Source organism: Bombina bombina, chromosome 1 (assembly GCF_027579735.1).
Source record: "Bombina bombina isolate aBomBom1 chromosome 1, aBomBom1.pri, whole genome shotgun sequence".
Classification (NCBI taxonomy): domain Eukaryota; kingdom Metazoa; phylum Chordata; class Amphibia; order Anura; family Bombinatoridae; genus Bombina; species Bombina bombina.
The window spans coordinates 1,321,187,563-1,321,206,041 of record NC_069499.1 but is presented as its reverse complement, the minus strand read 5'-3'; the positions used below and the strand labels follow the sequence as shown (position 1 = coordinate 1,321,206,041).

General features: G+C 40.4%; 1 protein-coding gene across 1 annotated transcript in view; it reads left to right on the top strand.

Moving 5' to 3' along the window:
• VPS35 (VPS35 retromer complex component) overlaps positions 1–18,479 on the top strand; it is a 588,646-nt gene that overhangs the window by 26,992 nt on the left and 543,175 nt on the right. The window contains exon 2 of the mRNA XM_053701861.1: positions 1,508–1,606. Coding sequence (XP_053557836.1) covers positions 1,508–1,606 — 99 coding nt within the window. The remainder of the gene's footprint in view (positions 1–1,507; positions 1,607–18,479) is intronic.

The following is an 18,479-nucleotide window of genomic DNA, read 5'->3' as shown; positions in this document are numbered from 1 at the left end:
GAGTTTAAATTTTAGTTCTTAGAGTTCTTCAAGGGGTTCCGTTTGAACCTTTGCATTCCATAGATATCAAGCTTTTATCTTGGAAAGTTCTGTTTTTAGTAGCTATCTCCTCGGCTCGAAGAGTTTCGGAGTTATCTGCTTTACAGTGTGATTCCCCTTATCTGATTTTCCATGCAGATAAGGTAGTTTTGCGTACCAAACCTGGGTTTCTTCCTAAGGTAGTATCTAATAAGAATATCAATCAGGAGATTGTTGTTACTTCATTATGTCCTAATCCTTCCTCAAAGAAGGAACGTCTTTTACACAATCTTGATGTGGTTCGTGCTTTGAAGTTTTATTTACAAGCTACGAAGGATTTTCGTCAAACATCTGCTTTGTTTGTTGTCTACTCTGGACAGAGGAGAGGCCAAAAGGCTTCGGCAACTTCTCTTTCTTTTTGACTGAGAAGCATAATCAGCTTAGCTTATGGGACTGCTGGCCAGCAGCCTCCTGAAAGAATTACAGCTCATTCCACTAGAGCGGTGGCTTCCACATGGGCTTTTAAAAATGAGGCCTCTGTTGAACAGATTTGTAAGGCGGCGACTTGGTCTTCGCTTCATACTTTTTCTAAGTTCTACAAATTCGATACTTTTGCTTCTTCGGAGGCTATTTTTAGGAGAAAGGTCTTGCAGGCAGTGGTGCCTTCCGTTTAAGTTCCTGCCTTGTCCCTCCCTTCATCCGTGTCCTAAAGCTTTGGTATTGGTATCCCACAAGTAATGGATGAACCCGTGGACTGGATACACCTTTACAAGAGAAAACAAAATTTATGCTTACCTGATAAATTTATTTCTCTTGTGGTGTATCCAGTCCACGGCCCGCCCTGTCATTTTAAGGCAGGTGTTTTTTATTTTTAAACTAGTCACCACTGCACCCTATAGTTTCTCCTTTTTTCTTGCTTGTCTTCGGTCGAATGACTGGGGCTGGCAGTTAGGGGAGGAGCTATATAGACAGCTCTGCTGTGGGTGTCCTCTTGCAACTTCCTGTTGGGAAGGAGAATATCCCACAAGTAATGGATGAACCTGTGGACTGGATACACCCCAAGAGAAATACATTTATCAGGTAAGCATAAATTTTGTTTTTTATGCTCGAGGATCTTGGTACAGCATACACAAATTTCTAGGAAACATCAATTGCATTGAAATTGGATTTGGTAACATATTTTAAGTGTAGAATATATATAATAACTAATGTTTGTTCCGTCAGATGCCTTTTATTCTGCGGTTTTCTTTTTAAATTTGTCTGTTGCAGTTATTTTCTTTTCTATGCTAATCTTACACACGCTCCTCTTGCTTCAAAAGTGAACAGTTAATTTTATAAATAGGATTATTAGGTCACTTGAGTAAATCCATACATTTCTTGAAGACGCTGCTATGACCTGCTGATATTGTTTGAATTTTGTTCCAGCCTAATCACACTGTATGGGTTTGCTGCCAGAGCCAAGTACAACACATTCTTTTTTTCATTACAGCCTACAACACAGCAGTCCCCTCAAGATGAGCAAGAGAAGCTTTTGGATGAAGCAGTTCAGACTGTCAAGGTGCAGTCTTTTCAGATGAAGAGATGCTTGGTAAGTGTGTCGCATAATAGCCATTATTTTATTTATTGCAACAAATTATTATATAAAGCACAAGATATATAGCATTTAATTTCATATTTCCTATAAAAAGGCTCCAGCTTAGTGAGAGACAGCAGCAAATTAGAAAGAGAAATAAGGGATTTACCTATTTTGAGTGCACTGGTCCCTTTTTTTTTTTCTTTCTTGCCCTGATTGGTAGTGATTTGCTTTCATCCCTTTGGGCTTGATTTATCACATGAGAACCTGCAGTCAGTCTTTATCTGAACGCTGCTTTCTATCCTCTTCTCCACCTCTTAGGTGGAGAATTTCAATCTCCCCCGTCTCTTTTGACTAGGGAGATTGATAGATCCTGTCCGCGCGTGTTTGGCTGTGTGCAGATAGGGGGCGGGGTTGCACAAGAGCCAGAGGCAAACTACGGCGGACAGGGGCGCATATGTACACCCCTGTCTTCTGTCCCTTGATACATTGACACCTGGATCTGTACAAAATACCAGAAGGCCAAAAAAAACAACTAAAGCTAGATAAACCTTTTTTTTTTTTTGTGTGAGTTGATTAGCAAAATTTAATTGGCCAATTGAACCCAAAAATTGTCTTTCATGATTCAGATAGAGAATACAATTTCAAACAACTTTCTAATTTACTTCTCTTATCTAATCAGTTTCTTTCTCTTGGAATCATGTGTGTGTATGTATGTATGTATGTATATTTGGCCATATTGGGATTATTACATGGCAAACCTGTCACATTAGTTAATATCTATGCCCCTAACACCCATAAGGCAACTTTCCTCTGTAAGATTTCTAATAATATTCTAGCTTTTTATAAAGGATCACTAGTCATAGGAGGGGATTTCAACACACCATTGAACCCATTATTAGATAGCTCCACTACACAATCCCAGCTATCGAAAAGAGCACTTAAATCTATTAGAGATGACCTAACACTCCTAGGAGTACATGATCCATGGCGTATTCAACACCCCACAAGGAAAGGCTTTACCTTTTACTCAGCGTCCAAGCGTTCTCACTCGCGCATTGACTACATCCTCATAGATCACATATCCATTGCATCAGTCGTACACACTGATATCTGCCCCACCACCTGGTCAGATCACTCAGCAGTCGTCTGTACCACTCATTGGACATCCCTTCCTTTCAAACCCTACCAATGGCGCTTTGATGATGCTTTACTCAATGACACTCTCATTTTACAACAAATAGAAACATCGTTAATTGAGTACTTCTGAAACAATAATACACCGGACATTGCCCCATGTACTCTCTGGGAGGCTCACAAATGCTTCTTAAGAGGTGAGATGATAAAGATTAAGGCAACACAATCCAAAAACCATAGGCTGCACCATCAAGATCTTACAGACAAATTTCAACAGCTTGACAGGTCCTATAAACTGAATCCCCAAGATGAATCATTGAAATCTCAGAGAGACCAAGCTAAAAACAAATTGACAACCTTTTTAGAGCACTCAGCACATGCTCAAGCTTTGAAGTTGAGACACAGATTTTTTATTGAAGGTAATAAACCTGGCAGATTGTTGGCCAGAGCGCTCAAAGTTAGACAAGCTACACACTTTATCAATGCGCTACAAGATAAAATAGCGAAACCACAGTAGATTCCTATAAAATGGCTGAAATATTTAGAGACTATTCCGCCTTTCATAATTTGACTCCTAACAGAAATATAGAGGAACATCGGGCACACTGCCTCCAATACTTAGAACGGGTGACTGTACCTTCTATTCCATCAGATGACCTAGAGCCCCTTACCTCACCAATCAACTCAGAGGAGATTAGCGCTGCCATCCATTCTCTAAAGATAGGGAAGAGTCCAGGTCCAGACGGCTAACAAGCTCCTATTATAAAAAGTTTAAGCACTTATTAATACCGCAATTACTCTTGGTTTTTAATCAGGTTGACCGAGTATCTACATTCCCACCTTCTATGCTTGAAGCGATAGTAACGGTTTTACCAAAACCAGGTAAAGATCCTACAGCCCCTTCAAATGACTGTCCGATCTCGCTCCTAAATGTGGACGTGAAGATCTTAGCCACTAGACTCAATAAACTTCTACCCCTGCTTGTCCACCCGGACCAGGTGGGCTTTGTGCCGCAGAGAGAAGCAAAAGATAACACCGTAAAGGTACTTCATTTAATACAATATGCCACGAATCATGACATACCCTCTGTATTACTCTCGACTGACGCTGAAAAAGCTTTTGACAGACTGGACTGGACTTCTTTAAATTTGACCTTAAAGAAATTTGGCCCCCCTGACAGTTTTATCTCAAGTATATTTGCCCTTTACTCTAAACCGACGGCTAAAATCAAGGTAAACGGGATCTTATCCACTCCATTTTCAATTTTAAACGGCACTAGACAAGGTTGCCCACTATCCCCTCTACTATTTGTCCTTTCAATGGAAATCCTAGCCACAATATTACTTACTATAAACTCTACTCCTCATAAGCTTGCGCTTTACGCTGACGATTTGCTGTTAATTTTAACACGTCCAACTACATCTCTCTCTGCTGTACGAGGCTCCCTGGAAGCGTTTGGCACTTGCTCCAATTACTCGGTCAACCAAAATAAGTCAGAAATTTTCCCCGTCAATCTAAATAGCTCAGACATCCAAAAACTTAAGTCACAAGTACCCTACCAAATACAACTATTAGCTTTAAAATATTTAGGCATCTACCTTACAGATGACAAACAGAAACTAATCGACCTAAATTATGAAGCTTTAATAACCAATGTCAGCAGAGATACCTCCCTATGGCTACACAAACAAATATCCTGGCTTGGCAGAATTGGGGTAACTAAAAATGACCATCCTTCCTAAAATACTTTCTCTTCCAGACCCTCCCCATACCACTCCCGGAAACGTAAATCTCTAGATTGCAGAAGGTGCTGAATTCGTATATCTGGAGAAAGCGCCCACCCAGAGTTGCCAGATCTACCCTCTACTTACCAAAAAAATTTGGAGGTTTGGGAGTCCCAGACTTATCCAGATATCGTAGTGCAATATTTTTGAGAAGAATAGTAGATTGGTGCACGCTCCCCATAAATTATAATAGACTCTGGGTGACGTTGGAACATGACCTCACTAAATCCGCACAATTAGGAACGTACTGTTGGCAACCTAGGGGAAACCAACGATTACTAGTTAGACTATCCAATAATAAAAGAAACATTTGATGTATGGTTAAACGTGCTCCACAGACAAACACATTTCCACGATTCCTTCTCCCTTAACAACTGTATTATCCAATGCTGATTTTCCTATAGGGATGCCATTAGCGCCGAAATTACCGCGTGGACTGGAATGTCTACTCCCATTATACTCTTTAATCGAAGAGGGAAAATTGATCTCGAGACAACACCTAGAAGAATTAGATGTCACACATTTCACAGACTGGTTCAGATACCTACAACTCAGTCACTTTGTTGATTCACACAAGCTCAAGCACCAGATTATAAGAGATCGTACCTCGCTTGAGAAACTTTGCACTCAGGAGTCCCCACAGACACACACTATCTCCTCCTTATATCAACTTCTAATTACTCCTCTTAAGACTTTACACACTCCAACAGTCAACTCTTGGCACAAAGAACTCCCTTACACTCTCACAGAGTAAGAATGGCTAAAGATCTTCCAGAACACAGCTAAATCTGCACACTCAGCAGCCCTACTGGAAACAAACTATAAATTCCTACTTCGCTGGTATCTTACTCCTCACAGGTTAAAATTTATATTTCCTGAAGCATCTGATAGATGCTGGAGAAAATGTGCAGGAAAAGGAACCCCCCCTACACATATGGTGGGAATGCCCCAAGATAGCAGGCTTCTGGAGGAGTGTCAACGTAGAGATGAGTAAACTACTGAATTTTGACATTCCATTAGATCCCATGGTATACTTATTTCATATTATCCCTAAATTCCCCTTCAAACAGCACACATCACTTTTCCAATTAACCATATGCAGTGCAAAGCAAGTCATCCCTAGACTTTGGAAATCAGATGCAGAACCAACAGTAGCTATGTGGATAGCACAGATGAAAACTAATTTATCATTAGAGAGATTCTATTATTATACAGTAGGTAGATTAGATTACTTTGCAGAAATGATGTTCTTTTGGGACTCCTACTACCATCCTAGGTCTGAGGAGAGAGGAGATTCACAGGAGTGAGGTTTGTTATGCCAACGTGAAGTGAGTGAAACACAGATACATATCCACCCATACTAAAATCAGTATCACAGAACTAACTATTACACTGTTAAATTATGAAACTTGCAGACGATTAACCTTGTAAGCAGCTTGTTGACATAGAAATCTGAGTTTGTTATCCTCTGACTGTTTTTAATGTTGTTCTGCGATATTATACTTTGATGTTACAGAAAACCCTGGGAATATTGAACTCTGAAAGTTAAGTACTGATGGACTTGAACAGGAATGCAATTATGACAAAGCAATAATTTCTTTACTCTGGAAATTTTTGATTGTTTGTATTTTTTGTTTTTGTTTCTTTGTTATTATGTAATCTTTTGAAATATCTAAATAAAGAAAAGATTAAACAATTATGGAAAATGTGTACAACAATTGTAACAGTACTTTACATAAATCCTTGTTTTGGTAATATTAACAAAATAGCATTTTAGCCTGTGATAACAAAGTTCGCTGGAGATACCTTTACATATCAGTCATCTCCTGTAAAGAGGAATGTCCAAGCTTTAATGTACCTTAATAATAAAAAGAAGGGGGTCTAACGACCACAATATTAAATGTTCAAGTCCATTACTGTGGAGTTCTTTCTTGGGTAGAATGATAAAGGCACAAAGTGTGAGGTAGGAGAAACTACCCCAACCAGTAGCCGTATCACAGCTAAAGCTGGGTGCATGAGTAGAACAAATTTGAAAAACAAATGGAATAGCTGTAATAAGGCAATCTAATTACAATAAAATAATTTGACCCGTTTAGGTATCACCATCAGGGTCTAGGCTGGATAGAGGAAATTGTATCTACAGAGTCCAAAAGGTAAAGAGTAAGAGGAAGGAGGAGAGAAGGGAAGGGAAACGAAGAGAAGAAAAAAAAAGATTTACATAAGGGGAAGAGGGGAGGAGAAGAAACCAAAGCGAAAAGGTGTCCATAATTCAGCCAGACCTATTCGCCTTTTCTTTCCTTTTTACTCACCCCCCCCCTCCTCTATCTAAATTTAGTCTTTAGTCTAAATTGGAACCATGTTTCCCAAATTGCCCAATAACGATCCATATTGTCTATTGCATTATAAAAGCTCTTTTCCATGTTGGGAAGATAATTAATCATTTGTATTACCTATTTTATTTCTAACATCTAGCCACACATACTTTTACCGCTGTAAGAATAATAGATATTAGAGCTTGTTGGGGTTTTGCAATATTCTTAATACCTATGTGTAATAATGCTGGGGTTGGGGTGACTGTTAGTCCCATATCTGTAAGCAACTGAAAGACTTGTGGCCACAGATTTTCAGGCAGGACCAGTGCATATCTGAACCAACTCCTCGGCATTGCCTCCAGCAGACTGGTGAAAAATTGGGGTAAATTTTAGCTAATTTGTGTGGGGTTTGGTACCATTTCAAGAGGACCTTAAAATAAGTTTCAAGGTATGAGATACAATGTATAGAGCCTTTAGTAGCCTTTTGGTAGCACATTCTATATCTTTAATTGTAAACTGTTCATTTAGTTCTCTTTCCCATGCTTTGATTTGCCAAGGGATGGCTTCACTATAGTCACTAAGCAAGAGGAGATGGTGAACTGTAATTGGTTTGATCAATTTACTCCCTGTTCTCCATCTTTTTTCACAATTGGCACAGTCCCGAAGATTCATTATGGGTAGCCCCAAGCTTGACAAAGACTCAACACTCAATGGCTTTCAAAGGGGAACCATTTAGGTGCTTCCTCTATCTGTTCAGTAATCTGTTCTGGAGTTAAGAATTTTTTATTTTGTCTGAAGAAATCACTTATTTATATAAAATTCCAGGTAAGCCAATCAGAATCATGAATATTCGGTAGACCAGTAAATAGACCTTTAAGACCATGTATGGGTGAAGAATGCAGGGCAATCTCTTTATGATGTCTAAGTGTATGCCAGGTCTGGCAATTTCCTAAGATTATGTCATTAGTGAGTGGAAGAACTAACAGTCTATGTTTAGAAATCTATACTAGATCCCCCTAGCTTTATACCCCTGGGAAGAAGGGCCCCTTCAAGATTAAACCATCCTGGTTTTTCCAAATTATTAAAGTTTCCATCAAATAAACAGTAAATAGTTACATCTTTGCATCTTATCAAGCTGGTCCAGTAAAGATTCTTTGGAAACTGAGTTTCTTTTGCTAGAAAGTGGACGTTGTGGAAGAGGAGTCCACTGTTCTGCCATAGGTCTGAGATCTGATGAGGCAGGTGCTGTGTTGTCACTTTTTCCCGAGGGTTGCTCCCATTTCTTCTGTTAAGTGTGATCAGTCCACGGGTCATCATTACTTCTGGGATATTACTCCTCCCCAACAGGAAGTGCAAGAGGATTCACCCAGCAGAGCTGCATATAGCTCCTCCCCTCTACGTCACTCCCAGTCATTCTCTTGCACCCAACGACTAGATAGGATGTGTGAGAGGACTATGGTGATTATACTTAGTTTTATATCTTCAATCAAAAGTTTGTTATTTTAAAATAGCACCGGAGTGTGTTATTACCTCTCTGGCAGAGTTTGAAGAAGAATCTACCAGAGTTTTGCTATGATTTTAGCCGGAGTAGTTAAGATCATATTGCTGTTCTCGGCCATCTGAGGAGTGAGGTAAACTTCAGATCAGGGGACAGCGGGCAGATGAATCTGCATAGAGGTATGTAGCAGTTTTTATTTTCTGACAATGGAATTGATGAGAAAATCATGCCATACCGATATAATGTCATGTATGTATACTTTACACTTCAGTATTCTGGGGAATGGTACTTCACTAGAATTACACTGTAAGAAATACATAAAGCTGTTTAATAACTAGAGATTATGTTTAACGTTTTTGCTGGAATGTAAAATCGTTTTCATTTGCTGAGGTACTGTGTGAATAAATGTTTGGGCACTATTTTTCCACTTGGCAGTTGCTTAATCTGTTTTTCTGACAGTTTCTGTTCTCCCTCACTGCTGTGTGTGAGGGGGAGGGGCCGTTTTTTGGCGCTTTTTCTATGCATCAAATATTTCAGTCAGCAACTCATTGTATTCCCTGCATGATCCGGTTCATCTCTACAGAGCTCAGGGGTCTTCAAAACTTATTTTGAGGGAGGTAATTTCTCTCAGCAGAGCTGTGAGAATTATAGTTTGACTGAGATAAAAAACGTTTATTCTGTAATTTGTTTCCTGCTTTCAGAATTTGTTATCTTTGCTAATGGGATTAAACCTTTGCTAAAGTTGTGTTGTTTACAAGGATTGAGGCTATAACTATTTCAATTTATTAATTTTCAACTGTCATAGATCTTCTGTGCTTCTTAAAGGCACAGTACATTTTAATATTATTCTAATTGAATTGTATTTCCAAGTTGCAAGTTTATTTGCTAGTGTGTTAAACATGTCTGATTCAGAAGATGATACCTGTGTCATTTGTTGCAATGCCAAAGTGGAGCCCAATAGAAATTTATGTACTAACTGTATTGATGCTACTTTAAATAAAAGTCAATCTGTACAAATTGAACAAATTTCACCAAACAACGAGGGGAGAGTTATGCCGACTAACTCGCCTCACGTGTCAGTACCTACATCTCCCGCTCAGAGGGAGGTGCGTGATATTGTAGCGCCGAGTACATCTGGGCGGCCATTACAAATCACATTACAGGATATGGCTACTGTTATGACTGAGGTTTTGGCTAAATTACCAGAACTAAGAGGTAAGCGTGATCACTCTGGGGTGAGAACAGAGTGCGCTGATAATATTAGGGCCATGTCAGACACTGCGTCACAGGTGGCAGAACATGAGGACGGAGAACTTCATTCTGTGGGTGACGGTTCTGATCCAAACAGACTGGATTCAGATATTTCAAATTTTAAATTTAAACTGGAAAACCTCCGTGTATTACTAGGGGAGGTGTTAGCGGCTCTGAATGATTGTAACACAGTTGCAATACCAGAGAAAATGTGTAGGTTGGATAAATATTTTGCGGTACCGACGAGTACTGAGGTTTTTCCTATACCTAAGAGACTTACTGAAATTGTTACTAAGGAGTGGGATAGACCCGGTGTGCCGTTCTCACCCCCTCCGATATTTAGAAAAATGTTTCCAATAGACGCCACCACAAGGGACTTGTGGCAAACGGTCCCTAAGGTGGAGGGAGCAGTTTCTACCTTAGCTAAGCGTACCACTATCCCGGTGGAGGATAGCTGTGCTTTTTCAGATCCAATGGATAAAAAATTAGAGGGTTACCTTAAGAAAATGTTTGTTCAACAAGGTTTTATATTGCAACCCCTTGCATGCATTGCGCCGATCACGGCTGCAGCGGCATTCTGGATTGAGTCTCTGGAAGAGAACATTGGTTCAGCTACTCTGGACGACATTACGGACAGGCTTAGAGTCCTTAAACTAGCTAATTCATTCATTTCGGAGGCCGTAGTACATCTTACTAAACTTACGGCGAAGAATTCAGGATTCGCCATTCAGGCACGCAGGGCGCTGTGGCTAAAATCCTGGTCAGCTGATGTTACTTCTAAGTCTAAATTGCTTAATATACCTTTCAAAGGGCAGACCTTATTCGGGCCCGGGTTGAAAGAGATTATCGCTGACATTACAGGAGGTAAAGGCCATGCCCTGCCTCAGGACAAAGCCAAGCCAAGACTAGACAGTCTAATTTTCGTTCCTTTCGTAATTTCAAAGCAGGAGCAGCATCAACTTCCTCTGCACCAAAACAGGAAGGAGCGGTTGCTCGCTACAGACAAGGCTGGAAACCTAACCAGTCCTGGAACAAGGGCAAGCAGACTAGGAAACCTGCTGCTGCCCCTAAAACAGCATGAATTGAGGGCCCCCGATCCGGGATCGGATCTAGTGGGGGGCAGACTTTCTCTCTTCGCCCAGGCTTGGGCAAGAGATGTTCAGGATCCCTGGGCGCTAGAGATAATATCTCAGGGATACCTTCTGGACTTCAAATACTCTCCTCCAAGAGAGAGATTTCATCTGTCAAGATTGTCAACAATCCAGACAAAGAAAGAGGCGTTTCTACGCTGCGTACAAGAGCTCTTGTTAATGGGAGTAATCCATCCAGTTCCACGATCGGAACAGGGACAGGGGTTTTACTCAAATCTGTTTGTGGTTCCCAAAAAAAGAGGGAACTTTCAGACCAATCCTGGACTTAAAGATCCTAAACAAATTCCTAAGAGTTCCATCGTTCAAGATGGAGACTATTCGGACAATTTTACCTATGATCCAAGAGGGTCAATACATGACCACTGTAGATTTAAAGGATGCTTACCTTCACATACCGATTCACAAAGATCATTATCGGTACCTAAGGTTTGCCTTCCTAGACAGGCATTACCAGTTTGTGGCTCTTCCATTCGGATTGGCTACAGCTCCAAGAATCTTCACAAAGGTTCTGGGTGCTCTTCTGGCGGTACTAAGACCGCGGGGAATCTCGGTAGCTCCATACCTAGACGACATTCTGATACAAGCTTCAAGCTTTCAAACTGCCAAGTCTCATACAGAGTTAGTGCTGGCATTTCTAAGGTCACATGGATGGAAGGCGAACGAAAAGAAAAGTTCATTCGTTCCACTCACAAGAGTTCCCTTCCTGGGGACTCTTATAGATTCTGTAGAAATGAAGATTTACCTGACAGAGGACATGCTAACAAGACTTCAAAGTGCTTGCCGCACCCTTCATTCCATTCAACACCCGTCAGTGGCTCAATGCATGGAGGTAATCGGCTTAATGGTAGCGGCAATGGACATAGTACCCTTTGCACGCTTACACCTCAGACCACTGCAACTGTGCATGCTAAGTCAGTGGAATGGGGATTACTCAGACTTATCCCCTTCTCTGAATCTGGATCAAGAGACCAGAAATTCTCTTCTATGGTGGCTTTCTCGGCCACATCTGTCCAGGGGGATGCCATTCAGCAGACCAGACTGGACAATTGTAACAACAGACGCCAGCCTTCTAGGTTGGGGTGCCGTCTGGAATTCTCTGAAGGCTCAGGGACAATGGAGTCAGGAGGAGAGTCTCCTGCCAATAAACATTCTGGAATTGAGAGCAGTTCTCAATGCCCTCCTGGCTTGGCCCCAGTTGACAACTCGGGGGTTCATCAGGTTTCAGTCGGACAACATCACGACTGTAGCTTACATCAACCATCAGGGAGGGACAAGAAGCTCCCTAGCTATGATGGAAGTATCAAGGATAATTTGCTGGGCAGAGTCTCACTCTTGCCACCTGTCAGCAATCCACATCCCGGGTGTGGAGAACTGGGAGGCGGATTTCTTAAGTCGTCAGACTTTTCATCCGGGGGAGTGGGAACTTCATCCGGAGGTCTTTGCCCAAATACTTCGACGTTGGGGCAAACCAGAGAGAGATCTCATGGCGTCTCGACAGAACGCCAAGCTTCCTCGTTACGGGTCCAGATCCAGGGATCCAGGAGCAGTCCTGATAGATGCTCTGACAGCACCTTGGGACTTCAGGATGGCTTACGTGTTTCCACCCTTCCCGTTGCTTCCTCGATTGATTGCCAGAATCAAACAAGAGAGAGCATCAGTGATTCTAATAGCACCTGCGTGGCCACGCAGGACTTGGTATGCAGACCTGGTGGACATGTCATCCTGTCCACCTTGGTCTCTACCTCTGAAACAGGACCTTCTGATACAGGGTCCCTTCAAACATCAAAATCTAACTTCTCTGAAGCTGACTGCTTGGAAATTGAACGCTTGATTTTATCAAGACGTGGATTTTCTGAGTCAGTTATTGATACCTTAATACAGGCTAGGAAACCTGTTACCAGAAAGATTTACCATAAGATATGGCGTAAATACCTATATTGGTGTGAATCCAAAGGTTACTCTTGGAGTAAGGTTAGGATTCCTAGGATATTGTCTTTTCTACAAGAAGGTTTAGAAAAGGGTTTATCTGCTAGTTCATTAAAGGGACAGATCTCAGCTCTGTCCATTCTGTTACACAAACGTCTGTCAGAAGTTCCTGACGTCCAGGCTTTTTGTCAGGCTTTGGCCAGAATTAAGCCTGTGTTTAAAACTGTTGCTCCACCATGGAGTTTAAACCTTGTTCTTAATGTTTTACAGGGCGTTCCGTTTGAACCCCTTCATTCCATTGATATAAAGTTGTTATCTTGGAAAGTTCTATTTTTAATGGCTATTTCCTCGGCTCGAAGAGTCTCTGAATTATCAGCCTTACATTGTGATTCTCCTTATTTGATTTTTCATTCGGATAAGGTAGTCCTGCGTACTAAACCTGGGTTCTTACCTAAGGTAGTTACTAACAGGAATATCAATCAAGAGATTGTTGTTCCTTCTTTATGCCCAAATCCTTCTTCAAAGAAGGAACGTCTACTGCACAACCTGGATGTAGTCCGTGCTCTAAAATTTTACTTACAGGCAACTAAGGAATTTCGACAAACGTCTTCTCTGTTTGTCATTTACTCTGGGCAGAGGAGAGGTCAAAAAGCTTCCGCTACCTCTCTTTCTTTTTGGCTTCGTAGCATAATTCGTTTAGCTTATGAGACTGCTGGACAGCAGCCTCCTGAAAGAATTACAGCTCATTCTACTAGAGCTGTGGCTTCCACTTGGGCCTTCAAGAATGAGGCCTCTGTTGAACAGATTTGCAAGGCTGCAACTTGGTCTTCGCTTCATACTTTTTCCAAATTTTACAAATTTGACACTTTTGCTTCATCGGAGGCTATTTTTGGGAGAAAGGTTCTTCAGGCAGTGGTTCCTTCTGTATAAAGAGCCTGCCTATCCCTCCCGTCATCCGTGTACTTTTGCTTTGGTATTGGTATCCCAGAAGTAATGATGACCCGTGGACTGATCACACTTAACAGAAGAAAACATAATTTATGCTTACCTGATAAATTCCTTTCTTCTGTAGTGTGATCAGTCCACGGCCCGCCCTGTTTTTAAGGCAGGTAAATATTTTTTAATTTATACTCCAGTCACCACTTCACCCTTGGCTTTTCCTTTCTCGTTGGTCCTTGGTCGAATGACTGGGAGTGACGTAGAGGGGAGGAGCTATATGCAGCTCTGCTGGGTGAATCCTCTTGCCCTTCCTGTTGGGGAGGAGTAATATCCCAGAAGTAATGATGACCCGTGGACTGATCACACTACAGAAGAAAGGAATTTATCAGGTAAGCATAAATTATGTTTTCTTCAGGAGCTCCTCTCCCTTAGCTGGTTTGTAAACAGCAAAGATGGTACCTTCTTTATGGATAATTAGTTTGGTGGGGTATCCCCATCTGTACTTTAATCCTCTGGACCGTAGGGTTTGGTTCAACTGCCGAAAGGTACTCTGTTTTTGGAGTATAAACTGGGAAAGGTCTGGAAAGACCTGTATATTCAGATACTGCTCTGGAACTTGAGGTTTGGAAAAGGCTGCTCTCATGAGTTGTTCTTTATAGGTGAAGAAATGCAGTCTAGCTATGACATCTCTAGATTTATCTCTAGGAGCATTTCTACTTCTGGGGATGCAATGGATCCTGTCAATCATAATATCAGTATCGTTTGAAGGAGCAACCAAGCTGGAGCAGAAATTTCTGACAAAAGTCTCCAAATCTGTCTGAAGAACATCTTTTGAGATCCCTCTGAAGCGCACATTAATGCGGCGCGACCTTTCCTCTAGGTCCGCCACCTTTTTGTTCTAGATCTGACCTGTAGTCCGCTAGATTTTGAGAGTAAGCTATCATATTCTTCTGTTCGATAGCAAGGTCTTCATGCTTGCACTCCAGCGCTTCTGTCCTTTCACCTATTGGAATTAGCTTTTTCTTAATGTCTGCAACTGAGCATCTGATAGCTGAGGTTAGATTTTCCTGTAGAGCATTTAGTCTTTTTGTTAAAGTGTCAACAATGTTTGATCTAGTTGTTAGTTCCATTTCTTCTTCACTTACTTGAGAAGTGACCTCTGCAACCTCTCCTGAATTGTCAAGGTGTAACTGTGAAGGCGATAGTCCCCTAGTGGTTAAAGGGACATTAAAGCCAAAACATTCCTTACATAATTTAGGTAGAAAACACAACTTTCCAGTTTGCTTCATTCTCTTGGTATCATTCATTGAAGGAGCAGTAATGCTCTACTGGTTTGTAACTGAACACATGGGTGAGCCATTGACAATCAGTGTGTGTGTATATATATATATATATAGATATCAAAATAACAAGAGTATTGCATTGAGCAATGATACTTTTTTTATTGGACTAACTATACATTTATAAGATGACAAGCTTTCGGAAGAGTTCCTTCCTTTATCAAGTCTGAAGCAATACTAACCAATTCAATGGAATTTACAGATTGTATCTTAAAACACAGAATAGCTAAGAAGACAGTGCAGGGAGAGGAGGAGGTGTCGTAAAAATCATGAGGGGGGCTTAGGTAACAGGCAGACAGTGTCCAGTGTAGGAGAACAGACAGGGGAAATATATAGCTTTACATAGAGCATATACTGACATAAAGTTATATATCAACATTGAATCAATATCTATAGAGATGTGAAATTGTATATACAGGGGGAATACAAAAGTTAAGAAAAGACAAAAGTGTGGACATAGGCTTACCTGTGTACCTATGTATAAAGAATGTGGAATATACAATGTAATTGACTAAATGAAAGTACATTACAAAAAATTTTGATAATGTGTTAAGAATCCAGAGTCCACATTTAGTCCAGAATTAAACAGGTTGAAGTGCATTATCATTTTCATTTCAAAGGTTTTTCTTTCCATGGTGTTATTGAAGTTGCCTCTGAGAATTTTGATTTTGAGGTTTTGGATGGAGTGGTCAGGTTGGGTGAAATGGTGACCAACAGGGGTGCAGTATTTTGTTTCACAGTGGTTTTTGATTGAGTGTCTGTGTAAGTTCATTCGAAGGTGCAGTTTTTGGCTTGTTTCTCCAATATAGCATCCCATTTCACATGCAGTGCAATGTATCATGTATACCACATTTGCAGATATACATGAATATGCCCCTTTAATGTTGTAAGATTTATTATTGTGATTTACTGTGCTGCTTTCACAAACGTGTTGACACAGTTTGCAGCGAGCTTTATAGCAGCACTTGGTTCCATTCTGAGTGTTCTTTTTCTCAAGGGGTAGCTTCCTATGTACCAGTTTCTGCTTTAGGTTAGGTGCTTGTCTGTATGCCAGGATTGGGGGTTTTGGAAAGATTTTTTTGAGTGTGGGATCCTCTAAGAGTAGTGGCTGTAAGTCTTTTATGATTTTTCGTATCCCTTCCACAGCAGGGTTGTATTTGACTACTAGTGGGATACGTGATATGTTTTTCTTCTCCCTGTATTGTAGTAAGTGTTCACGTGGGGTATTGAGGGCAGAGTTAATTTTTTTATTTATAATCCTTGTTTTGTAACCTTTTTCTCTGAATGATTGGGACAATATATATATATACAGCCACCAATCAGCAGCTAGAACCTAGTTAAGTAAGTAAATTGGAAAAGTGTTTAAAATTGCATGCTCTTTCTGAATAATGAGAGGTTTTTTTTTGGGTTTTATGTCCCTTTAAAGGGACACTGAACCCAAATTTTTTGTTTCGTGATTCAGATCGAGCATGCAATTTTAAGCAACTTTCTCATTTACTCCTATTATCAATTTTTCTTCGTTCACTTGCTATCATTTTTTGAAAAAGAAGGCATCTTAGCTACTTTTTTGGTTCAGTACTCTGGACAGCAATTCTTTATTGGTGGATGAATTTATCCACCAATCAGCAAGAATAACCCAGGTTATTCACCAAAAATGGGCCGGCATCTAAACTTACATTCTTGTATTTCATATAAAGATACCAAGAGAATGAAGAAAATTTCATAATAGGAGTAAATTAGAAAGCTGCTTAAAATTACATTTTCTGTCTGAATCACAAAATAAAAAAATTGGGTTTAGTGTCCCTTTAAGGATTCCTTGACTCTAAAATGGTCTGCCACCGTGGTGCAAGATTTAGCTGCAGACTTATTCTTGCTCTTAAGTGTGAGGATCTCACAAGTTTAGATAGTGGTGTGGAAGAGAGGGGGCATCAACTCCTAGAATTGTTTAGGTCAGTAACCTCATTGTGTTAAGAAAAGTATCTTCCAAATAATACCCCTGAAGGTGACTTGTTACCAGAGGACCTTTTATGTCAGGCAATAACTAGATTGAAAAAAAGGTTTAGACAGTAACTGGGTATAAGGGTGTTTTTTCAGGAATATTTAGCAGTCCAGGGCAATAAAGAGTATTGGTGCTGGATTGGTTTATTACAGTGCGACACTTATCAGTAACAATGCTTCACATCAGCTAGGCCTGTCAGCATGGCTGTATTATATGCTCTTTCCACCTAATCCAAGCCCACTGAAAGTTTCTCCCAGATGTCTAATTCATATGCCTCTTAGTTACCTGTTATTTGAAGGGTCTGAGGTGTCTTTTGTGTCGCTGGGGTACCGGATCATAGTAGTTGGAGCCGCCTTTATGATGTGAGTGAGTTCCTAGCACTCCTTGCGCTCGGCCTAAAGGGATGGTCTCTGAGGATAGTTCCCAAGATTGCAATGGCCGCCACGTGTGAAGCAGAATGTCGCTGCCAAGCGAAGCCGAGTACCAGGATTGAAGCAGCTAGTGTTGATTACTGTGTCTATTTTGGGTCTCAAATCACAGCGGTACAGATATGCCAGTAGCAGGTGCGGTTCCGACTTCCTTGTCAGCTAGATAAACCACGTGTGAGGCAAGGAGATTTAAGCAGGCCCCAATTTCTGTTAACGCCGTCTGACGGTCACCAGTCGTCTAAGGTGCCGGGAAAAGGACCCAGATGGTAGTCGCTATTAGCAGATTTGCTATTAAAGGTTTTATGTCCACGTTATTGATTTTAAAGCCAATTAGTTAAGTTTTGGAGCTGTGTCGAAGTACGTCTTCATTGCTCGGCTGTAGGCTCCATCCCCCGTCTATGAAATCTTATTTGGAGGAAAGTGATCATTTGTTGGTATATACTGTGCAAATAAAAATGGGATTTTATTACCCATTAATGAATAATACACATCAACTGACATTTCTGTAAAGTAATAAGGACATAATTACCGTATACTTCAGTTAATGGCTTTTTATCTCTGAGAAATGCTCTCATCATTTGATTAATCCTTAAAGGTATTTGATGATTTATTCATGTTACTCCTTCCTTTTCTCTACTCACAAAATGCTAAAAAAAAAGATATATCCTGATTATCTGGAGATTTAAAAATCATTGTTTGATGCAAATGTTTATGACTTAATGATACCAAGCTGTTATGTAAGCAGGGAACTATATAACAAAATCCAATGTTCTCATTAATTGTTAGTTTATATAATACAGGAATGTGCTGCATTAAAAATACACACAAAAAATGATGTAAATAATACCTTTTTTAAATAGCTTTTGTATGATGGAAAAAAACAAACCATACTGTCCCTTTAAATTGAGCATTATTTGGAGCAGGAAAACAACTGGTTTAACAGTGCTTTAGTTATACTGGGCTCATCAAATTGAAGCAGAATCTTAATGAAATTCTTGCACAGTGCATCAGTCCTGACTTCATTTGCCTAGGAAAGGCAGACAGAATTACTTATCTAATAATTGTAAATCTTGGCAGTTGCATCTGATGGTGACTGTCAGCTTCAAATTAGATGCCAGGAAAT